Source organism: Rattus norvegicus, chromosome 1 (assembly GCF_021556685.1).
Source record: "Rattus norvegicus strain SHRSP/BbbUtx chromosome 1, alternate assembly SHRSP_T2T, whole genome shotgun sequence".
Taxonomy (NCBI): domain Eukaryota; kingdom Metazoa; phylum Chordata; class Mammalia; order Rodentia; family Muridae; genus Rattus; species Rattus norvegicus.
In genome coordinates, this window is record NC_141534.1 from 30,733,706 (window position 1) to 30,756,186 (window position 22,481).

The window sequence follows — 22,481 nt, forward strand, 5'->3', positions numbered from 1 at the left end:
CCTGGATATGTGTCTGCACTTGTCTCTGTGTCCGCCTGCTCCCTATGACACCCCCATTCCTGAGCTCCTAGTCTCTGCCATGAATGCCAGGCCCATGTGCTCCAAGCCATGCATGAGATCTCTGGTCTCCAGTAGGGCCAAAGGACGGCTTTTCTCCCAGTTCATCCTCATAGCCAACACACAGCTATTCCGAGTCCTTGCTGTGTCCACGGTATTCAAGGCTCACAACGGATAGTATGACTACTCCACACGACAGTCATTGGCAGGTCAAGCTTCTCCATCAGAACATCGTCCCAAAAGCAGCTCAGTGTTCACTTGGCAGTCTTTCCTGAACTGTCCTCCTTCCTTGAATGATAAGCACTCTCCTTGGATTTGCTTCTTCTGTGACACAACATGCGTGAACTCCCATACTGTGGGAGCAGCGTCGGCTTCTCTGAGTAAGTCTTCCAGGTTTGTGCATGCTGCTGTTTCTGTAATCAAACGCTTCTCTACTGCAGAATGTCTGAGTATAGAAGACCCCATGATGAATACCAGGGAGGAGGTTTATGAGGATATGTCCTGGGTCACCAAGATAACCCTACTTATTAACAATTGTGGGGACTCCAATGCCATGGCTGCACAGTTCCGCATTCCAGTGATTCAACACCTCCTTCCTGGTCCCCGTTTTCTAGACTATAGCCTCACTGTGGTGGTTCTGGGGCTCCCATCCTGGGCAAATCCTGAGTTGCGTCACTATAATGGCCCTACTGAGATGGCAGTTACCAATGGCAGCACGCACAAACCTGGGAGACTTACTCAGAGAAGCCGATACTGCTCCCGTAGTATGGGAGTTCACTCACGTTGCGTCCCAGAGGCAAATCCAAGCAAACGGTTTATAGTTTAAGGAGGACAGTTCAAGCTGGCACAAGTTTCCCTAATATTTTTATAGAGCTTCTCCAATGCAGGAGGGTCATCCCTGACCCCGAGTGCCCTGGGCAGTCAGTCCCTCTGGTGGTCAGTCTTGAAGTGGGCCTCTGAGGAGCTCTGGGAAGGAATGAGCAAGTGCATCTTCCCCCACCCCTGTACTCTACGGAAACAAGACACACGGAGTTCCTTAAACATTTATATTTTATAGAACTTTACTCTTCTACTAACAAAGTCATACAAAGGCAAAAGCCTATAAAAAGGAAAACATGAAACTGATCTGAATGGCCACAGTTACCAGGAACACGGAGTCTGCGAGATAAGGAGGCTGGACACTCTTGACAGGCAGCTCTTGTAAGCAGTGACCCAGAACCTGAAAGGGCCACCTGCCCAAGGCATTCCTGACAGCTGGGAGCAGCGCCCCACCTGCTCTGCTCTAGACATCGAGGGCTCAGGAGTCTGAGCCAAGTCCAGTGCTGAGTCAAAAGCAGGTGTGGAAATCACTACCCTGATGGGGACACACACCGGGCAGCAGTTACTTGGCAAGCCTACCTCTGGCTGCCTAACAAAGTCTGAAGAAACTGTGCAGGTGCAAACTTGGCTTCTACCCTAACCAGAACGTCGTGAGTGTGGACGGGGTTGATTCTCTCGGAGGAAGCCAGAGATGCCCAGAGCCTGGCAGCACGGGGCATCCACACAGAAGCTATCTCTATCAAGCTTCCCCAGGGAGGGTTAAATAAATAAATATGCCACACACAATGTGAGGAACGGATCACTGCTGTTGCCCACAGCCTGTGAACAAACCATGACCTACAGAACAGAATGCCCAAGGGTAAAGTGCAAATCATCTGTCAGCTCCTTAGAAAGTGCAGAGGCGCCCATGGCCCCGGCTGAGCAAGGCTCCACAGCAGGAGACAAGAGACTCAGCCAGAAAGACCCAGGGCTGTGGCTGCCGATGCCGAGGGTACTGGGCTGGGCCTGGCTGTTCTCTCCAGGAGGGTGAGGGATGGGACGGCATGTCATATGTGAAGCTGTGTGCATGGTTCACACTCTGGAAGGTGCCTTGCTGTCATCATGGACTATGTGCAGAGTTCTCAGTGTTCCTGCTGTTTGTCACACTGTGGCTCCCGGTAGTCACCCGCTTGAGGTCCCAGCTCAGTGCTTATGAAGTAAAGTGACTGAGTTCCCGTGAGAAGAGAACGCGGGCTCACTGCAGAGAGCCCTGCAGAACAAAGGTTCTCTCTGCAGGAGCTCCTAGGGCATCAACTCAGATGGGAACAGAGCTGGCAGGCACCACCGGCTCTAATGGTGACCCACTCCTATCCTGTAAACACTATGTCACTTTCCAGTGGTACCCTGAGCCGTGTCTGAGGAGAGCGGGGAGGAAATAAGGAGGTGAGGTGTGCGTGAGGGTGAACAGTCCTCAGTGTGCCTACTGTACAGAAAGCACATCAGGGATGCTCCAAGGAACGAAGAAGGCAGAAGCCAATGGAGAACCGCTCAGTGACATTCTAGCCCCAAGGAACTGTGTGCTTGTTCACGTGTTCTGGTTCATCTGTCAGGTTCGTGAAAGGTACAGAGGCGCCAGAGCTGCCCCAGATCCCCTGGGTATACCTACCGTTGCCCACGACAATGTTAAGGAGCCATTCCTGTCAGAACAGCTCTAGATACTCCCCATGTAGCATCCTCTGCTTGGAGGAAGCCTACGGAGTATTATGTCTGTGGGAAGCCATGTGTGTCAGGGTGACCAGGATCACTGCAACATCTTGGTTGGCCAGGCAACAGGTGCTAGGGTAGGCCATCAGTCAGCAGCACCTGGTGAGCCCCAGCCTGGTCACAGGCAGCTCGCGAAGTCCTGACCCCATCCATGTGTGTCCAGGCTTCAGGTGTTAGGAGTAGATGGTGATGACTTCCCGGCCACCACCCCTGACCAGGAGGACCCTGTTCAGCCCTTCGGTCAAGACCTCAAGAAATTCCATGTCTGGGTTGATAGTTAAGGCCATACCAATCTTAACTGGCCATATCGAGGACCGCAGTTCCTATTACAGACTCAGCCTGAGAAACCAAAGCCCATGACAGATGGGAAGATGCCAAGAGGCTAGCGACCTCCAAACCGAGGAAATGACAGGCTGGTACCATGAAAGAACAGGAAGAAAGCTGCCACCTCCAGAGGGCAGAGATATTCCTGGAGTCTCCAGTTATTAACTCCTTCCACTTGAAACCGATAGGTAACGGGGTCACAGGAATCCCGGTGGTTCTGTGGTCTCTGACCAGGAAACAAGAAGACATCTCTCTCACTTGCCATTCTATGGACCAGAGCGGCTGTCGGACAAGACCCGAGATGTCTTGACACTAGCAAAACACAAACTGCCAAGGCTGTGGCCACCTGTCCTGCTTGCTATGTCACTGGGGAAGACTAAGCTCAGAGTATCAGAGGAGATTGCATCTAGGCAGGGAGACTCAGCACTGTTCCCATGTCAGCTCTGCGCCTGTGGCAGAGAGCCACTGAGACCATGGCAGGACACGCAGGACAGCCAGGGCTCAGTTCTTCCTGTGAGACACTGTTCTACTCAGGAGGGCTTAGGATCACGCTGCACTCGCTGGGCATTCAGAGGACCTAGTCTGTGTTCCCACTTATACTGCTTTGGGTCAAGGCTTATCACCCAGGGACACACCATGCAGTCGGGTATGAAGCAAATCAAAGGTGCACCCTGGGACAGGGCTATCGTACGCTTACTAGCATGCTCCAGGGCCTGTGCTTGGGCCCCAGCACTGTAAGGAAGGGCCCATCACTGATCCTCAGGAGCTGAAACACAATGTCCTTCCTTCAAACACTAGGAAGGACCTGACTTCCCCAGCCCTCCCAGTCTGCTCAGACTCCATGACACTTGCCTAGCTCTGTCCCCAGATCTCCCAAGGTCCCTGGGATCATGCATGATACACAAGAGGTAGAAAAGCATGTTTTGGCATTGATGGGCCTAGGTGGAGCCCTCACTGTACCACACATCACTGTCTGCCTTCCCCCCCCAACCCCCATCACTGTCTTCCCCAACTCACAAGAGTTGAGACTCTGTGAACAAGAAAGGTCAGGCCTGACAGTGTCAATAGTTGTGATACTGTTCACTACCACCACCAGGAAACATTGGAAAAGGATACAGTTCTCGTCGCCCTGCCGACTTTTTGGGGGGCCTGGCATATTCAGCAGGACGAGTTGAGCATCCTGGGACTTGTTGAGAACCACACCATTGAGCTTCACAGCAGTATGCATCCTTCTGACGTTGGACTGGTCCCTGGGAGAAGGGTGGTAAAGTGGGCACAGTGGGCTTGAGGCCTGTAGTCTGCCTGGCCCTCCCATCTGTTCAGGGGAAGGGCGAGGCTCGGCAGATGATCTGAGGACAGGGTGTGGGGACGTAGCAGCAGAAAGCATCTGGCTCTAGACACTAGAACGGAGCATCACTAAACCGCTAAGCCTCTAGGGACCGTAAAGTGATGCAGGTAAGCTACAACACACTCAGTAAGCTGCATTTGCGAGGCAACCATCGGTACAGGCAGAAACAGGGTATGAGGGCACAGCAGCTGTCTGGGCAGGCATGGGAACTGGCCTGTGTCTTAGGGCACTGGTACAGCTGCTGAGTCCCTGGCATCCTGACATGTCTGGTGCTGCCAGGTAGCAAATCTGTTGAACTGAGTCCACAGTACTTAGTGTAGTTGGAACTAGGTGCTCAAGAGGAGAGCGCGCGAATGTCCTCTAACCAGCCAAAGACACTGCCATCCTGGTCCTGCCAGGTTCTGTGTGGAAGCTGGGATTCAGCAGAGAACTGGGTCTGGGCTTAGGCAACCCTCTTTCCCACACTGTCAAGCTGTGACAAAGAAACAGCTTCTGGCACTGCACGGTTGAGATTCACATTTCTAGACACTGAGGTGAGTTCTCACGCCACGTGTTCTAATGCTGTAATGGGGCCCTGCACCCTTCATTTTCCCAGGCAGCAGGGACCACACCCACATAAGTTTCAGGATATCACAGGCTTATTTATACTCACTACAACACATAAGCAGTGGGGTGCCTGTAAGACAGAGGTCAGCCTCTGACCTTCTCATCCACCAAACATCCCCTTCTCTAGAGGACTGGACCAACCACATGTAGAACCTATGTTTAGAAAACTACCTTGGGAAATTTTGCCACAGAGCACTACCTGTCCCAATGAATTTGTATTTCTATCGGTCCTGGGACATCTGGGACATCCTTGGGCTCAGTCAGGACACAGGGCAGAATTTTTGGTTAGCCTTTAATCTGCCTATACAGTCTTGATTGCAGCCCTCCTGAGAAGAGGCATCTGCTCCTCAGAGAGAGAGACAGGCAGATGAAGCTGCCGTTTGAGGGTCATAGAGAGGTCCTGAGATGCCCCAGAATCACACCCAATGATCAACTCAACTCTAAGCCAAATATAACAGCTTGTAACTGCCATTCTCTGGGAAGAAAACAGTCATGGGCCCTTTATCTTCTCTCTTCAGTTTAATCTGATAAAATTATAGGCGAGTCTCTGTGGCCCCAGTCAGGCCTTTCATTACAGGAACCCTGAATTCACTCCATGGAAAGGGCACAATTACTGTATGTTTGGTCCAACAGCAGTTCTCAAGCTGCATGACATGAAGAGCCTGGGAGAGCGCAGCAGCCACGTGGAACCTGAGTCCTAGGTTTGGCCTGTTATCCACGCCACTGTGGGGCATGCCCTATTGCAGCTAGAAGAACACCAGAGGGCCAAGGAAACTGAGTTCTGAAAGCTACCTCAATCCCACCTCTGTTCCCAGTAAGCCAGCAGAGCTAATCAGTAAAATGTCTTGTCTTTCTAGACAGTGTCCACACCTGGGAGTGTAAGTCTACAGAGTCTAGGAAGCAGGAAGTGAAGTCACATGTCCTTTAGCTGGCTGTCAGCAGACCTGCCCAAGACCATCCAAAAGTAGAAAATACATGCACTTAAATGTCTACAAATGCTACCAGGTGCATTCCAACTCACACATGCAGGTAGGTACACAACACAAATGTCCTCAAACTGGCACACATGCTCATCTGATAACGCATGCATGAGCTTTACCTGGTGCACACATGTTCTAGCCACTTTACATGTTTTCTAACTGATACACACATGCACTCTAACCAACATACATCCACAGCCATATATGTTCTAGGGAAACTGAAAGGAAACACATCTCTTGCTAGACGAACCATGAAATACACCTGAACGCTAGATCTTCTTCCTGACCCTGGCTAAGCTTGGGTCCTGACAGATAAGTATCCCACCGATAGTCCCTAGGTGTATGTCAGGGAATCTGTATGTTATATACAGGCACATGTATATAGGTACATGGGCACAAGCAGTGTGGGGTCAAACCCTGTTACTATGCCTTCCTGATTATGTGTTTTAATAAACCATGGTGGGTGGGTGGGGCTTTAGATTTGCAGACAGCAGGAAGACTGAGTGGGGTGCTCTCAGCTTCTCAGTTGTCCATGCTTCTCAAGGTTCCCTCGATGTCTGAGTCATTCAGCTATAGTCACGTAACTACCTAACCAGTACCTTGCACATTACATGTTAGGGACAATGGCACAGAATGACTGGAGGGAGACAGGACAGGGACGACACAGAAGAAAGGACCAAAGAGCATCTCCAGGAAACCTCAGCATATGTTCTCCCAAAATATTCCTGACCATGGGCTTGTGGGTAGACCCTCAGACTGCATCCCTGCCTATGACGCCTGGCCCAGAGCTCACACACGGGTACTCTGACTATACAGAATTGATCCACTACCCCTTCTCACTGGAGAGGAAAGATGGCGGCCTCCTGGATAGATGGAGAGCCAAGGAAGCAATTTTCTATCAACTGAGTAGACCTGGAGGGGTGTGGGTGAACTCGTTCATTGATGCGGGAAACACACACCTGCCCCGTCTCAGAGCAGCTCAGAATCAGCTCTCCCACTCTGCCTTTGATGTCACTTAGAGAAGGACATCTGGGTGTGTGCCCTGAGCCACTCTGAGTGGAGGCAGTGAGGTCAGCGGGATGCTCTACACACACAAGGGCTGTACACACACAGGCATGCAAGACAGCTCAGTCTACGGCGGTCTAAAAATCGAAAGTGCACTTACAGGTTTCCCCACTCTCTACATGGAAGAGAACACAAAGAGCAGGTTACTCCAGCAGAGGATTCCACACGATTCAACCAACTCAAATACTGATGGCGGCCATGCTAAGTGGTAAAATGGCTGGCCTTGGCCCTTCAACAGATTTCCCCACTCCACAGAACCCTACAACCTTCTTTCTCTCCCTAGGAACTTAGAGCTTTAGAATAACCCTGCCATAAAGACCTAGTCAAAGGGGGCTCTGGCCCTCTTTTTGGCTGTGACAATTAAGTCTTTTTTTTTCTTTTTTTCGGAGCTGGGGGCCGAACCCAGGGTCTTGCGCTTGCTAGGCAAGCGCTCTATCACTGAGCTAAATCCCCAACCCCGACAATTAAGTCTTAACCAAATCAGTCATGATGGCATCCCCACAGCTCTGTGACAGCCACAAGGACCTCACAGTCTTGGGATTCTCAAGTCAGCCAAAATGACAGGACCCCAGAGGTCTATGACAACAGCCTAGACTCTGAGGGTAGGGGTGGGGTCTGGGAAGTCGTCTCATAGCCCAGTCCTCTCGGGACCTGGCTCACTGGCACTGACAACATAGCCTTGGTCTGGTCCCAGTCCCTATGGCCCAGTGCGCTGCCCTCCAAAACTCCTTGGGGCACACGGGGGGAAGGGGCTGGAAGTCTATCCCCATTGTGCATTGGCCCAGGCCAAATAGACACTCACGGCTTTAGGCTGAAAAGGTCTTTGAAGCCTGATGTGCCGGTGTCCTTGTTCCTGTGTTTCTCTGCAATGAGTTTCTCTTTCGTCCATGTCATCTGCACTTTGTCAGGTGTTGGTGGGGCTTCAGTTCTAGCCGTTGCTACGGTGTGGGATGCAGTGTTCCTGTCGTGAATCAGCTGGGCCTGGTGAGGGAAGAGCAGGTCAGAATGGAGAGTGGCTCCTGAAATCCGGCTTCCCCAGAACGGGCCCAGTGAGGCAAGCAGGCTGCAGAATGAACCCAGAGGATTCATGTGCAACTGACTAGAACCCCTCAAGAACTCCACAAAGGGTGCTGGCACTGTCCCCACCCCACAAGGATCTCCCTATTTCTTGTACCACCAGATGGGAGTTCACACTGCTGCATCTTCCTACCTCACTTTTCTGCCTTGAAAGAAAAGAAAAGTGGACCCAGAACTCTGCTGAGCTATTGGAACACTGGTGCCAGTCTCCTTACTTGATGTAGCCAGCCCCTGACCTCTCAGACATCAACCCTAACCAGGACATACTTTGGTGCACCTCTGTGGCAGCTTCCATCTCAGGGAAGGGCTAGCTCAACAACCCCTCTGGCTGCCAGGCTCACGGGGGCTTTAAAGGGTCATAAATGGGTGGTACCTGGTAGCCCCGGGAGGTTGAACTCAGGGGGCACCTGCCTATATAGCTCCCTCCAGTGGCTCAGGCACTGAGGGAGCAAAGGGAAGTTTAAAGATCTGAGACCAACCTGTCCCCTAGGTGAAGGATCAAAGATCTGAGCAGGCTAGAAGAGTCACCACTGGTCCTCTGGATCTGGGCTGTCAACGGCCGGGCATAAAATGGAATACGGTACCTGTCTCACAGAGCCACAGCTAAAGCTCAGAGAGAAGGAACTCTGGAGCTCCAGTGAGAACCAAAGACCCTAGGAGGTCTTGCTCCAGTAAGCACGTCCACCCACAGGAAGGCTAAGTGGGACAGCATGCAGCTGAGGACACGGAAGCCCCCACTTGGAAGCAAGCCCCTCATAACTAGTCTCACTAATGTCCCCACACGACAAATCGGTGTCCTGAGGGGAGCTGACAGGAAGAGGGAGCCACATGCCTTCTTCATGTTTGACAATATGAGTCACTGAACGATGAGGGCACACAAGGGCACGTGCCCTCTGTGGGATCCAGACAACTGAGTCTGGCTGGGCGAGGACCTGCCACGGCCTCACGGCCTCAGCCTATGTGGGTAAGGACTTACTGCCTGCTCACGTGCAGAGCCCCAGCCAGGGAGTGCTTCAGGGAATGTTACTCAATAACCAGTCAGTTCTGTCTATACAGCAGGGGTTAGCAGGGGCCTCCAGGATGGACACTGGAAGGCCTATGAGGTAAGGCTCAGCCTTGACCTCCTCAGATAGTACATGGGTCAACTCAGCTATATATGAACTTCATGGTCCCTTAGTGTCCTTACCTCCAACATGGCCTTAACTTTTCCATAACTTCCACAGGGAAGACTAGCCTGTTAGCTACCTACCATAATAGATCCAGTATAGTCTAGCAGTGCAACCGGAGGTCCCCACCACCCTGCTGACCAGCCCATACGGGACAAGTGGCCTCTGTGCCATATGGAAGCCCGTCTCTGCTGAAGCTTGAGGTCAGGCTCTTGAATGTCATCCCCCTACCCCAAACCCTTCTTTATCTGAGTTTAGTAAGTCTCCAGGTTAAAGATGCCGCTCAATCTAGTACAGGTTCTTTGTCCTGGACAAGGCTGGAACAGACTGGCTGACACTAGGACTCCCTGCAGCCCACAGGGACAGTGAGAGAACAAAACCGTTGAGTCTTTCCTGACGTTAGAGCCAGCTGCCCGGCATCCATGTTATGGTCTCTGTGCACAGCATGGAGGGCATCCTACCTGGATCCCAGCTCTCCTGTCTTCTATGCCCCCAAGTCACCTAGAAGCCCAGAGCAATCACTGCTCTGACTCTCCCTTAGTTATGTGGCAGGCGCTGACCATGGCCAATCATCATGAACCAGGTTACAAGGTGGTGGGAGGCAGGGGTCCCGTGCCTCTGTGACCACAGTGTGGTGTCACTGAGTCCAGAGAGAATCATTCCTTCTGCCCAGTGAGCCTAGAGTCTGTACAACAAAAGATCTACGGGCACAGTCCCAAAGAAAGGCAGACGTCACGTTATCCACCGTCTGTGTCTTTCCTAGGTATGACACGACCGCACAGATGCCAGCCCTCAGAGTCGCACTGTACCAATGGGTACAGGTGGCCATGCTCGCTCTCCATTAACAAAGTCAAGTGCCACAGGAACTGTGTGAATCCAGAGCCATTTGTTTCGAGGTTGCTCTGTGCCCCCATCAACACAGACTCCATGTTTGGGGTCAGATGGCACTGACCCTACCTACTTTCTCCCCAGTGCACACACCTCTCTCTCCCGCTCATTCTTTGACAACTGCATCTGTTTCAGCATCTGTGACCTCTGCTCCATCATTAGCGTCTTCTCATAGGTGAATGCAGAAATGTCATTTTCAACCTAAAAAAGCATCAAGCCACAGAAGTAAACAATGTATACAAAACATGGTGTCACTGTCAACCACCACCTACCCAACCCCCATTGTCAAGTGAACTTGAGCAAGCAGTGGCTATGTACTCCAGGCCTAGATGTCTGTCCCTGGATCGTCAGGGCTCTGCCCTAGAGCAGCCGGGCAGGGCGCGAGAATGTGTGACAATGAATGCAAATGTGTAGTCTGCAAAAACAGGTGGACAAACACAAGAGCCTAGCTACGTTCCTTCTGGGGACTCCGTAGCCTTGCCACGGTCAAGGCTGCTGCTGTATTTCACACTGACTAAGCACAGAGCTGTTCAGGGTTCTGGACCGGACAGTCCTGGCTTGTCTGTAGGAGCTGTGGTCTCGAGGGATACATACTCCTAAATAACTAGTGTCATTTCCTGTCTCAGAGCAACTCACTCTTCACAGTTATTAAATCCATAGGGGACGATACTGAACCGAGGACAGCAGCATTTAAGCACTAGTGATCTAATGATCCCGACTGCTGGCACTCAGCATAGCCCTGCCTGTTATACCCAAACACCTAACTCCTTACACTCTGGGTAGCCCCTTGTCAGTAGACCATTTCCCCAGGGTAGGGACAAAGTCTGTATTCTAGTGGGAACTCATAGGGAGGTTAGCTCTAAAAGCCACCCCCCTGGGGCAAGACTGAAGCTGAGGGCTTAGGCGGACCACACACTGGACATTACAGACACTGGTCCAGGCCAGTGGACTGCTGGGCTCCATGCCTAGCCTGGACCACGTCATAAGACCTCGTCTCCCCCCAGGGTTCCTTTCTGGCCAGCTTCTGTTACTTAGTCAAAAAGGTAATTTCTGACTACTAATAATGCAGACAGACCTAGAGTGCCACCTACAGAGGAGATTACAAACAGAAGCCACAGAGAGCAAGTCTATAACTCCAGATGGCTGGGAAATGTCCAAATGTGGACATGCATTTCTGACCAGCACACCCAGAGCACAAAGCGCAGTGAAACCCAACCTGCCCTTACCCAAAACTCTCACAGAGGTCTCCAAGTCTCAAAGACTCACACAAAGCTCCTATAGAGAGAAAATAAGGTTCCCTGGGAGCTGACCAAAGAATGCAAGAGGTCGTCAATAATGCAGAGAGAAGCCAGACCTCATCCATCATTAAAGAGACACAGGCAGAGACAAGCAGTGTGCAAGCCCCAGCTAAGAAGTGCTTCTGCAGCCCCAGAGCTGGGATTCCTCCATGAGACCATGGAGGGTAATGAGAGTTCCCTTTACCTAATGTGGCACTCCGCATGGCCGTGGGAAAGAAATGGGCCCTTCTGGTACACCCTTCAAACATAATCTCTCTGTGAGACTGTAGAAAAGCCGGCCTCTCTGGGACTATTTTTACCAAATGTGACTCCCTGCCAGTTCTACTCCAGGGACTGAGCTGCACAGCCACGCACAGACCATGCAGGGTGATCATGTACTGGGTGTCATCCAAGATCAGGTGATGAGGAATAAGTCATGTTCACCACACAAGTGAGAACTGGCATTCAGAGGAAGCAGAAGGCAGTAAGGAGCGAAGGACACAGTTAATCCACATGGGGCTGCTCAGTCCGTAGGGACAATCTTGAGTCCTCAGAGACAGCTGGAGTGGGCACCTCAGGATTAACCTCACTCCTTAGTCATTCAGACATGGTAAACTACATGTACTGTAAGCCACAGTCACTTTACCTATTAGCCCAGCAGCTCCACTCGTGGCCCTATATACCCACAGACGGGAGATAATTTCTAGCTGAGGAACTATGGAGTCAAGGGCAAAAAAAGAGCCCCAGGCTCCAGACCTCTGGGCAAACCTCACCCCCAGAGACTACACCCCACAGGCCTTCTCCTCCAGAGCTGCTGTCAACTGAGACATGCTCAGACAAAGGATGGGGACAGTGAGACAATACAAGTGTCACCCTAAGGAACACGTCAGGATGTACTATCTCTGAGGTTCCACAAGTGTAGCACGACACCCAGTCCAGTACACTCAGTCGTCTGTCTGCCTGTCTGTCTGTCTGTCCATCCACTAAAGGAACAGGTCAGAATGTACTATCTCTGTGGTTCCACAAGTGTAGCATGACATCCAGGCCCATTTGCCTGTCTGTCTGTCTGTTCATTCATCCATTCACTAGGGAATGCATCATGATGTACTGTCTCTGTGATTCCAGAAGTGTAGCATGACATCCAGGTCCATTTGCCTGTCTGTCTGTCCATCCGTCCATCCACTAAGGAACGCATCAGGATGTACTATCTCTGTGAGTCCACGAGTACAGCATGATGATCCGTCCGCCTGCCTGTCCGTCCGTCCGTCCGTCCCCCCGCCCCAGCACCCAGCTGTGCACGCACCATCTCTACCACCTCCACCTCGGCGCTGATCCTGAGATGGTACAGGAACATCTGCAGGTCCTTCTTCATCTGGATGCTGTTATCGTCCACCTGGGCGACCGTGAAGATGCGCATCCGGCACTTTCGCCACACCTGGGGAAGAGCGGGGACATTTCTGCAGGGACTCGGGCCAGGCCACACCCTCCACACAGTGCTGTCCCTGTAGCCCGGCTGCTGGCCTACGGCCCACGGCAGACACCTTGTGCTGGCGCAGCAGGAACGGCAGAAGCATGAGCATCCCCCCATCGTGCACGATCCACCACACATCGATGTTGCCGTCGCTGAAGCGCTCCTGGTTCTGCGGGAACAAGTCGATGTTCTTGGCCACCAACAGTGCCTGATGTGCTGCTGTAGTGTCACGGACAGTGTCTGTGGAGAGAGGTATCCGTGGGTTAAGTTACCAAGGGCCAGCTGGACCATGGGCTCTCAGGACAGAGAGCTGGCTTCCCTCCGGATAGTGCGGAGACTGTCATGGGCTAAATAGACAAGGTCCCTTTAAGTCATCTACCCAGGAAGGCATCAAAGAGCAACTTTCCGTATCACCAGCTACTCCATGATCTCCAGAAGACTGTGTGTCACATTCTAGGAAAATCCCCAAATGGAGACTGGTCTCAGGCAATAGGAGAAAAAGTATTCAAGAATGTAAAGCCGCCATTTGCTTTCTCAGGAACTAACAACGTGGCCAGCACATTCAGAGGACCCAAGTCTATATTATCTGGCTACATACTTGGTGTGACACTAACTCTTGGGACTATCAGGGAACCTGGGAGGGGGATGGCTGCCACACCCACCCACAAAGTTCTTCCAGGAGAAAGGGTTATCTGCCTGCTTCCAAGCCTCTGGCCAGGCCATGAGGACAGTGTTGTGCTTCATGCCACCAAGGCCAGCTGACTGGATCAAGTGGGATGCACCGTCTCGCAGGTTGGACGACACCACCAGCTGGCAGAAGCCTTTCATCTTCTCTGCACTCATCAGAGACCGGATATTCTGTGAGAGTGGTGGAGGTGGGTGTTAGTACACGATGCCAAGACACATGTCAGCGACACCATGTCCTTCATCCTTCCTGTGAGGTGGCCCCACACGTACTCCATAGCCTGATGCTTAGGGAGGGAGACGAGGAGGGACCAGCCATGTGTGTTTGTACACGTGTAAGAGACAAAGTGAACCAGACGCCGTGAGGCACAGCTGTGAGCAGGTGTCAAGGAGGGTCACCACCAGGGTATGCCAGATAGTGCTTGAATGTGATCTCTGACTTTACCCACCACCCCTTACTATTTGGATTGGGGGTGGGGTCATATCAGACAATAGGCATCAAACGCTCATGGGTCATGTTTCATGGGTCGACGTTAACAGCCTTTGAGCAAATGGAGGGCTCCAGCAGGAGCTATGTGACAAGCCACAATGTCAGTCTCTACGCCTGTCCCTTTCTGTCATTCCATCACCGTTAGCATTTTGTCCAAGTTCCACCTGACAGTTGCCTGGCAGTAGCCAGGTGTGCCTGACTCGATATAACAAGGGCTGCTTGCCCCCTCCTCTCTCTTGCTCTTGCCTTCTTGGCTCTGTGCCCTTGCCCCTTCCCCCCCTCTCTCCCCATTCCTTCCTCCATGTGCTCTTCTCTACTCTTTCTCTCTCTGCCTTTCTCTGCCTCTATTACCCCCTCTCAAATCCTCTCCCCTCCCCCTGAATGAACTCTACTCTATACTATACTGTCATGTGTGGCTGGTCACTTAGGGGGAAGGGAGGCCTCAGCATGGGCCCGTTGAGGCACTCCCTTCCCCCATACCTTACCACACACCCACAGAACATATTCCTCCTCCCTCTTTATCTTTTTATAAACACAACAATCACTATGTCAGGCATCTACTAGGACAGCTCCTCCCTCCCCAGAGCAGCTTAGGGACAATAGAGAGGTTGGACACTATGACTCAGAACACACCATTCACTAGTCAACAGCCCTAGGGATGCAGTCCTTCTTCTGTGACAGGCAGGCTACTAGATCCTGTTGGGTGTAGGGTGTCTGACGGTACCTAGAGGAGCAGCCCTACTACACTTCACACTTATGCAGACAGCGACCCTCATGCCTTTGCACTCTCCCCTTTAGAACAGGAAGACCAGGCTGGAGAGATGGCTCAGTGGTTAAGAGCACTGACTGCTCTTCCAGAGATCCTGAGTTCAGATCCCAGCAACCACATGGTGCCTCACAACCATCTGTAATGAGATCTGATGCCCTCTTCTGATGTGTCTGAAGACAGCTACAGTGTACTTATATATAATAAATAAATAAATCTTTGGGCTGGAGGGATGGCTCAGTGATTGAGAACTGGAAGACCACATCACTGTCCGGCAAACATTTTCCACATCTCACGGTAAGCAGAGAGGAGTTCCTCTTGTTGTAGTCTGTAATGAGATTCATACTTATTGATGCTCAAGACTTTGGAGACTGCAGCACAATGAATGTAATTTGCTCGGGAGGTAGATGTGCTTAGGGAACTTGGACTGTTGAGGGCTTGAATGGTGTTCCCAAGAGGGGTTCGTTTTGACCTTGCTACAGCCAAAATGGGAAAGCATGACCTTATTTGGAAATAAGTATCCTTGCAAAGGAATCCTAACTGTTCAATGGGACCCTGAACCAAGTAACAAGTAACTCTGAGAAGACAGACAGACAGATCTGAGAAGGAAGGCAGCCACGCAGAGACAGGCTGAGTGCCTAGGAATGCCTGGAGCCTCCAAAGCCAGAAGTGATTTGAGCCTGCCCTGCCCACACCTCAGATGTAGACTTCACCCAGTCTGGACTTGCTCCACTGGTCACAAGGCAGTCTTCTCCCTCCTTTGCCCCACAGTGACACTGCCCTGCACCACTGCCCCACAGCTAACGCTGCACAGATAACACATGCGGTCCCAGCCATCCTCTCACCTCCACCAACCACCAGCCACCCCGGGTAGGCCAGGCTCACAGCAACATGTTCCACTTATAGAATCCTGCATAATCCAGAAACAATCTAAACACAGTCCTAAAAGGGGAACATGCCAGGGAGTGAGAGGCAGCCCAGGCGGGAGGTGTGGTCACGGGGACACAGCTGCTCCCAGGCAGGAAGGACAGTGCTCACGACGGGGATTTCACAGGAGAAGTACTAGAGAGGCTGACTCAGCTTAATGGCATGTGGCAGGGCTACGCTGTCCTCCTATGGGCTGAAGCTGGCTAAAGGTCACAGCACAGAGAATAAAGACTGTGGACCAGAAGGGTATGTCTACTGTTCAGAGGGTCTACTCACCTGCCCTGGCTTTGTGATGCCTGTGTCCCTGACACTGGCTGCAACGTTGCTTTCCCCATGCGAGACCCAAGGAGCTAGATCTGGATCTTAGTCCTTACCTTACAACCAGAGACTCTCCTGCCCAGCCTAAGGCTTTAGAGGCCAAAGCCCTGACCAGGCAGAGCCTGCCCTGGACAAGAAGTCAGCACTTCTGCCAAAGCCACTGTGGGCAGGGAAACCTCACAGAAGAGGAAGATGGGACCCTCAGTTAGGGAAGGATAGGGTGACTCAGGCCCTCGCATACAAATGCTGCAGTGGAGGGAAAGGAATATTAATCTCCCAGATGTTAAGGAAATGCCCACAACGCATTTCTTACACAAGACTTGATGATGGCTTTCCCAAACTGTCCTCATTTACTACTACTAATAGTCTGACTCAATGGCAGAGCTCCGTCAGAAAAGTGACAGGTCCCAGACGCTGGCATGAGGGACAGGTGGACCCTGGGGCAGCTCCTTCTTGCTTTTGCTGAGCAATAGAAACGACTAATTCCAATGCTAAACTTTCCTGTGGTTAGCAGGAGAGGCAAATGCTTGGCTTCTGTTTTTCAACATGTGTTCCTGATTCCAACCTTCCACCTAAAAGCGCACAGAGATTAAAGTCATCCAGCCAGGGTTTGAGTATGGCTTAGTGGCCAGCCACTCGTCTAGCACATATGGATCCCACCCTAGCACAGAGCCACCCACTTCAACACAAATACCTTCTCCCATGTTCTGCCAGGGACATCCGATAATAAGAGTCCATGTGCACCCTTAGAATCTGTCCAAGGGGTGGCCTCAGTTCTTGGGATCTCCTCTAAAGTGTGGAGGAGACACCCGAAAAGGACATGAGCTTAAAGCAGACACTGGCCTCTTTGTACCCAAGAAATATCACAGATAAAAACAAGAGTACCGCCAAAACAGAGCCACCTACCCTCTCTACCCTAACAAAATGTCCCTCAGACCAGCTACAGGCCAGACACTAAAGAACAAGACAGAAAAGCACCCACCCTTAAGGGCGAGAGCTATGATGCTAAAATTCGTGGGTTTGCAGTCAGCAGCAGCCAGAGCTCACCCGGAGGCTCCAGTGCCAATGGACAACAAACTGCTTGTCCTCTTAGAGGAGCAAGAAAATGACCCCTCAGGCCTCTTGTCCTCTTGGAACTTACTAAATCTCAAAGTGGCCTGGCAGGCTGGCCAGGCAAGTGATGCCATGACTGAAAATGCCACAGGATTGTCACTCCAGACCAGGGATATCAATAGTCATTACCATCAATGCCCACAGTCACTCCTCAGAACCCACTCTCCAGAGTCCATTCCACAGTTCACCTGGCACGGACTGGACTCAGAAACTGGGCTGCAGCTTACAGACACACAGACAGCAGGAGGCCTGGATGCACAAGCAAGACCAGATAAGGCCATAAGAAAAAAGCTCTGTGATCAACCCCCTCCAGAGAAGAGGGTGACACCAAGACGTGGCAGCCATAAAGGAGCCTTGGGGAAGGAGAGAGAGGAATAAAAAGATTTCTGACAATCTGGCTAGCTGGATGCTGGAGGTAACAAGACTCTGCCCGGTTCTGGGAGGACAGCAGAGGCTAGAGGCAGACATGAGGGACGGATGGCACTACTTGTTCTGCTTCTGCTTAGGCTGGAGGTGGCTTCCTGTCACAACTGAATGCAGAGAAATAAAAAGGCCTATGTAGAAACCCAGGAGTTACAGGACCACCAAAGTGTGGGCAGCAGGCATCAGAGATGGCTCCAGGATGCTGTCTGAGCAGGTTCTGGTTACTCACTCTTATCCAAAGGATCAGGACATCCGGCAGCCTCATTACATATAATCTTTACCTACTACAAGGGGCTGGGGTGCATACTGATTTATAACAGACACCAGGGATGAAGTGCCAAGGCTAGGCACAGGGCCCCTCAGGGCTTCAGTCCCATGGCAGCTGTCACTGCCCCTGTCTCAGGAGACTGCACACCTCATCTCTTCAAAATTCAGTAGCCACCATGAGAAAAACCAGCAGCAGCACATGTTCAAATTGTACCCCTCAGCCTCGAGATGCAGGACATGGCTCAGCCCTTCTTAGGTGGTTGTAACCCAGACCCCATTCACCCAGCACTCCACCCGCCTACCTCCTCAGCCCGCTGGGCCTCCACATGCTTGTCTAAGTAGGTGCCCTCCAGCACAGATCCCACGATGGTCAGGCCCTTGCCAGCCTTCAGCTGAGAGGTGAAGGACAGCAGGCGGGGGTGCTTTACACACTGCTCAGAGTCCAGGTTCAGCATCACCAATACCTGGGGCCTGTGGGAGGATAGGCAGGGACAGGAATGGTGATACATAGCCAGGGCTCCCGTGCTCATGGAGCCAGACGGGATAGAGATGGGAGAGCAAGCAGACAGACAGCACAGGAAGACCAGGTGGAATGGGAAGGACAGATGGGACAAGTGGAGCAGGTGGGGCAAGTGGGACAGGTGGGATGGGAAGGACAGATGGGACAGGTGGAATGGGAAAGACAGGTGGAATGGGAAGGACAGGTGGGACAGGTGGATGGGAAGGACAGGTGAGACACGTGGAATGGGAAGGACAGGTGGAATGGGAAGGACAGGTGGGACAGGTGGGATGGGAAGGACAGGCGGGACAGGTGGAATGGGAAGGACAGGTGAGACAGGTGGATGGGAAGGACAGGAGGGACAGGTGGGATGGGAAGGACAGGTGAGACAGGTGGATGGGAAGGACAGGTGGGACAGGTGGGATGGGAAGGACAGGCGAGACAGGCGGGACAGGTGGGACTGGTAGGGCTTCAGGTGTCCTAGCTAAGGTTGCTTTGCTTGGCCTTAGGGCAGAGAAAACTCCCTTAGAGGATCACGCCTCCAATCCACACTGCTGGTGGCTTGTTGGCTAGCCAGGACTCATCTCTGGTTATTCTCCCATTCTTTGGCAACGATGCCCTGTCAGATCTCTCCCCAGAGAGTCAAAAGCTTCTGAGACAGTGCTACCCAGGTAGCAGGATAAGGGTCTCTGCTCCATTCTGCTATCTTGGGGCTGTGGTTGTGGGGCATACTCACCTCCAGTTCTTGGTATGTGGGGGCCCATGTTCCACACGCAGCAGGGCATAGCGGGCAGCATTCAGTGACAGGCCCCTGATGCCATCCCCCCACTCCTTCTCAGCCCTGTGTGGGTACAGAGGAAGGCCACCTTGTCACAGTAACACTCTTTAAGAATGTTACCTAGTTGGGACATTTACAATGTCTGTAAACCCAGCAGGAAGGGGTTTCCCAGGACAAGCAGGGCTAATGGGTAAAATGAAAAGGTTTGAGCAGCAGGACTTCTGGTACCGTTCACTGGGGACACCAGGGTCAAAGAGAAGAATGAGGGTGAGGCCATGACTTGCAAGCCCTGAACTAGACTGGTCTCAAGGCCCAGAGTGGGGACGGAAATGTCAGGGAAGGACATAGGTAACTTTGTGGGGACAGATCGCTGAAACGTAATGTAGTGCTATGGTTGACAGAGTGCCAAATTCCTTACAGACTGTTAGCAGTGGGAGCTGGTAACAAATTAGAACACATGTAAAACTATCAAACACCAAAAACCAAAAACCCTGCCCAGCTCCTGCACAGTAACTCCCGGGCAGGAAATCAGCATATACCTGAGTAAGTCAGCCTGGCTGGGACAAGACACCTAGGACCCTTCCCGAGACCTCAGCACCAGTACCCAGACTCATGCCCCCGGCAAGTCGAGTGACTGCTCTGGTTCTGTGTGAGCATGGGGAGTGTGGTAAAGTCACAGCTTCCTCAGTGGCTGCCACTTACCCTCGGTACTCGATGTACTTGTAGATGCAGCCCGCGATGAGCATGGCGAAGAGGGCGTAGTACCAGGAGCAGATGAACATGAGCGCAAGGCAGAGACTCATCCCAAGGAAGGAGAGGGTCCTGATGGACATGACGTTCAGACTGGCCCATATGGCCCCCAACCAGCACCTGCCTGCTTCACCAACAGCACTTTCCCCACTATGAAACTCTCCCTTGAACAGAATATCAGCCCCAGGCCCCTGCATCGGCACAGCAGGGCTGCAGCCTGAGGAGAGTGCAACCGTCTATTTCCTTCCTGAAGTACACAGGACACCCAGCTACATGCATCACACAGAACGGGCTCCACCCACCTACCCAGCGCTATGCTGGAAAGGGGCCTGAAGAAGTCCCGCAGCTCTGGGACCTCAACATTCCTGGCTGGAGAGGACCAGGCTGACATTATGAATTACGTGTGCACTCAGGAATGCATGTACGAGTCAGAGGCCGGGACAGGCCCACGGCCTCATGGACATCACTGGGGCTCCTTCCACCAAAACAGTTTTAAGCCCAGCAGCAGGCACCCTGCGGAACAGACTGAGCGTGCTCAGGTTTGTGGGTCCTTCGGGGCGTCCACACGGAGGGTCTTACCAGTGGTAGAACTTGAAACGTGGACGCCAGTTGGGTGTGCGCAGCAGGGTCTGAACAGCACAGGCCAGGTTGACGAACATGTAGCACATGAGGAAGAACCTGGAGCGGAAGGGACGGTCCAGTGAGGCTACAATGGCACGGTAGTGTCCTGCCGCTGTTCCACCACACTCTGCTCACTACCTTTCAGGAAGACCCTCCCTGCTCACACAGTGGAGCCTCCTCTACAGGCCTCCACACAGCAACTCAGGGACCCCATGAACGATCACATGCCTTCTGTCCCCCGGCGTCTACCACAGGAGCAGCCATTGCACCTACCATAGCAGCTGTCTGTCCAACCACACTCACCTCAGCGGGTCCAACAGCTGTGTACCCACAGCACAACCATCTGCCTTCCTGCCTACCCTCCATGTATCTTTATTCCTCACTTACTCTATGTCCAGATAGGAAGGAGGAGTAAGCAAGGCCTCACACCCTCCACCCTGATGTCCTCGCAGGCTACTCACATGGACAGGATGGGAGCCACGCTGTCCAGGGAGGCGATGAGGATGCCGGTCTCACAGATGAGGGCCGTGAGCAGCAGGGCCCACGTGGGCTCCCCGTTGGCCTTTCCATGGCCAAACACCTGCAGTACGCAGAGAGCAAGGTGAGCTGGGTAGGAAATGCCTGTGTGCACGGAACGTCTGCAAGGTAGTGTCACCTGAACATCTAAACAACGGAACTTCTTACAAGACTCACAAGCGAGACCTAGCTTTAGTCACATGTCACCGCGCCGTTTGCAGCCAAGTCCAAAAGAAAACCCGACAGCCATACAGACAAACAGGCTCAGGGGACAGCCCTGCCACACCCAAACCTCCATGTTTTGTTGTTTGTTTTGTTTTCTATCTTCAAATCACTTTTGTGTGGTCAGTATCCAGAATTTCTGGAAAACAACTTTCTTTGGTTTTAGCCATTGGGCTATGACACCTTGGTGACATCATCCCAGGACTCTCATTACACCCTGTACCTCTAGGTTCACTCCAGGAGCCTTACTCCCAGTTATAGAGGCCAGGTCCAGGGACACCAGGCCCCTGGTCAACACCAGTGGGACCATGGCCTCAATAGGTCAACGGACGGACATGAAGCACTGGAAAAGGACTGTATAGTCCTGGGCAACCTCTGCCCTGGGCCTGCACCCTTAGCCCAGCAGCTACAGTGAGAGATAACCAGAGTCCAAAAGCAGAACATATGTCCCCTGTCCTCATCCCACGCGTCCAGCTCTGCAGGATGGACGGTTACAGACCCCCACACCCAGACCTGACACTACACGGTCCCTTCTCAGGACAGCTAGCACCATCTGCTGCAGCTTGAGTGCAGGACTCACCTGCAGGAAGGGGATGATGCCGTCGCGTGCAATGGCCTGCAGCAGGCGGGGTGCCCCAGTTAGGCTCTGCAGGCCAGCACCACAGGTGGAGAAGAAGGAGCCAATCACGATGACCCAGGGAGATGGCCAAGCCAGCATGCCAATGACCAAGTTCCCTTGCAGGGCCTCCCCAAACCTACAGGTGAGGAGGGAAGGTGGTCAGTAGAGCTTCCAAAAAAATCTCTGTCCCCTGGTTGAGTGTGAACCTCTGGGCTTGGGGAGAAGGAAGGTAAAGAGCCCACCTCAGAGGACCAACCCAGCTAGGATCCAAACAGGCTAAGGGCGTAGACGGCTTGAAACTGTTCCCCTAGAATCCTCTCAGGAACAGGAAGCCCTGGCTGATACTAAGGTGGCCATTTCTACAGAGGTCTTATCTCTAGGTCTGGTGGTATTCTACTTCTTCACCCTGCCGTTTACAAGACCTCTTGAAGCCCTGGGATGCTGACAAGCCTGGACCCTAAGAATGAAGGGTCCATGGTAGTCCACACCAAGATTCTGCTGACTGAGCAGCAGGACTGAGGTCCCTGGGTCCCATCTCTCCCATTCTCACACCTATACTCATTCCCCATCTCCAGCTTTATCAGGCCTCAACTGTGCTCTTAGCAATCTTCAGGCTCCAAGCCCAAGGGGTGACACATCAATGTTTTAAGTCAGGCGAAAGGCAGTG

At 52.4% G+C, this 22,481-nt stretch overlaps 1 protein-coding gene across 2 annotated transcripts in view; it reads right to left on the reverse strand.

Annotated features, from left to right (window-relative positions):
- Window positions 1–1,089: 1,089 nt before the first annotated feature.
- Slc12a7 (solute carrier family 12 member 7) overlaps window positions 1,090–22,481 on the reverse strand; it is an 81,550-nt gene continuing 60,158 nt past the window's right edge. For both annotated transcript variants that reach the window (XM_087552656.1, NM_001013144.2), the window contains exons 12-24: window positions 21,776–21,950; window positions 20,919–21,037; window positions 20,416–20,514; window positions 19,789–19,908; window positions 19,045–19,149; window positions 18,112–18,280; window positions 13,484–13,679; window positions 12,892–13,061; window positions 12,654–12,785; window positions 10,167–10,274; window positions 7,745–7,923; window positions 4,060–4,193; window positions 1,090–2,884 (exon numbers count right to left, since the gene is read on the reverse strand). In XM_087552656.1, coding sequence (XP_087408782.1) covers window positions 2,793–2,884; window positions 4,060–4,193; window positions 7,745–7,923; window positions 10,167–10,274; window positions 12,654–12,785; window positions 12,892–13,061; window positions 13,484–13,679; window positions 18,112–18,280; window positions 19,045–19,149; window positions 19,789–19,908; window positions 20,416–20,514; window positions 20,919–21,037; window positions 21,776–21,950 — 1,798 coding nt within the window. In that variant the 3' untranslated portion in view covers window positions 1,090–2,792. The remainder of the gene's footprint in view (window positions 2,885–4,059; window positions 4,194–7,744; window positions 7,924–10,166; window positions 10,275–12,653; window positions 12,786–12,891; window positions 13,062–13,483; window positions 13,680–18,111; window positions 18,281–19,044; window positions 19,150–19,788; window positions 19,909–20,415; window positions 20,515–20,918; window positions 21,038–21,775; window positions 21,951–22,481) is intronic.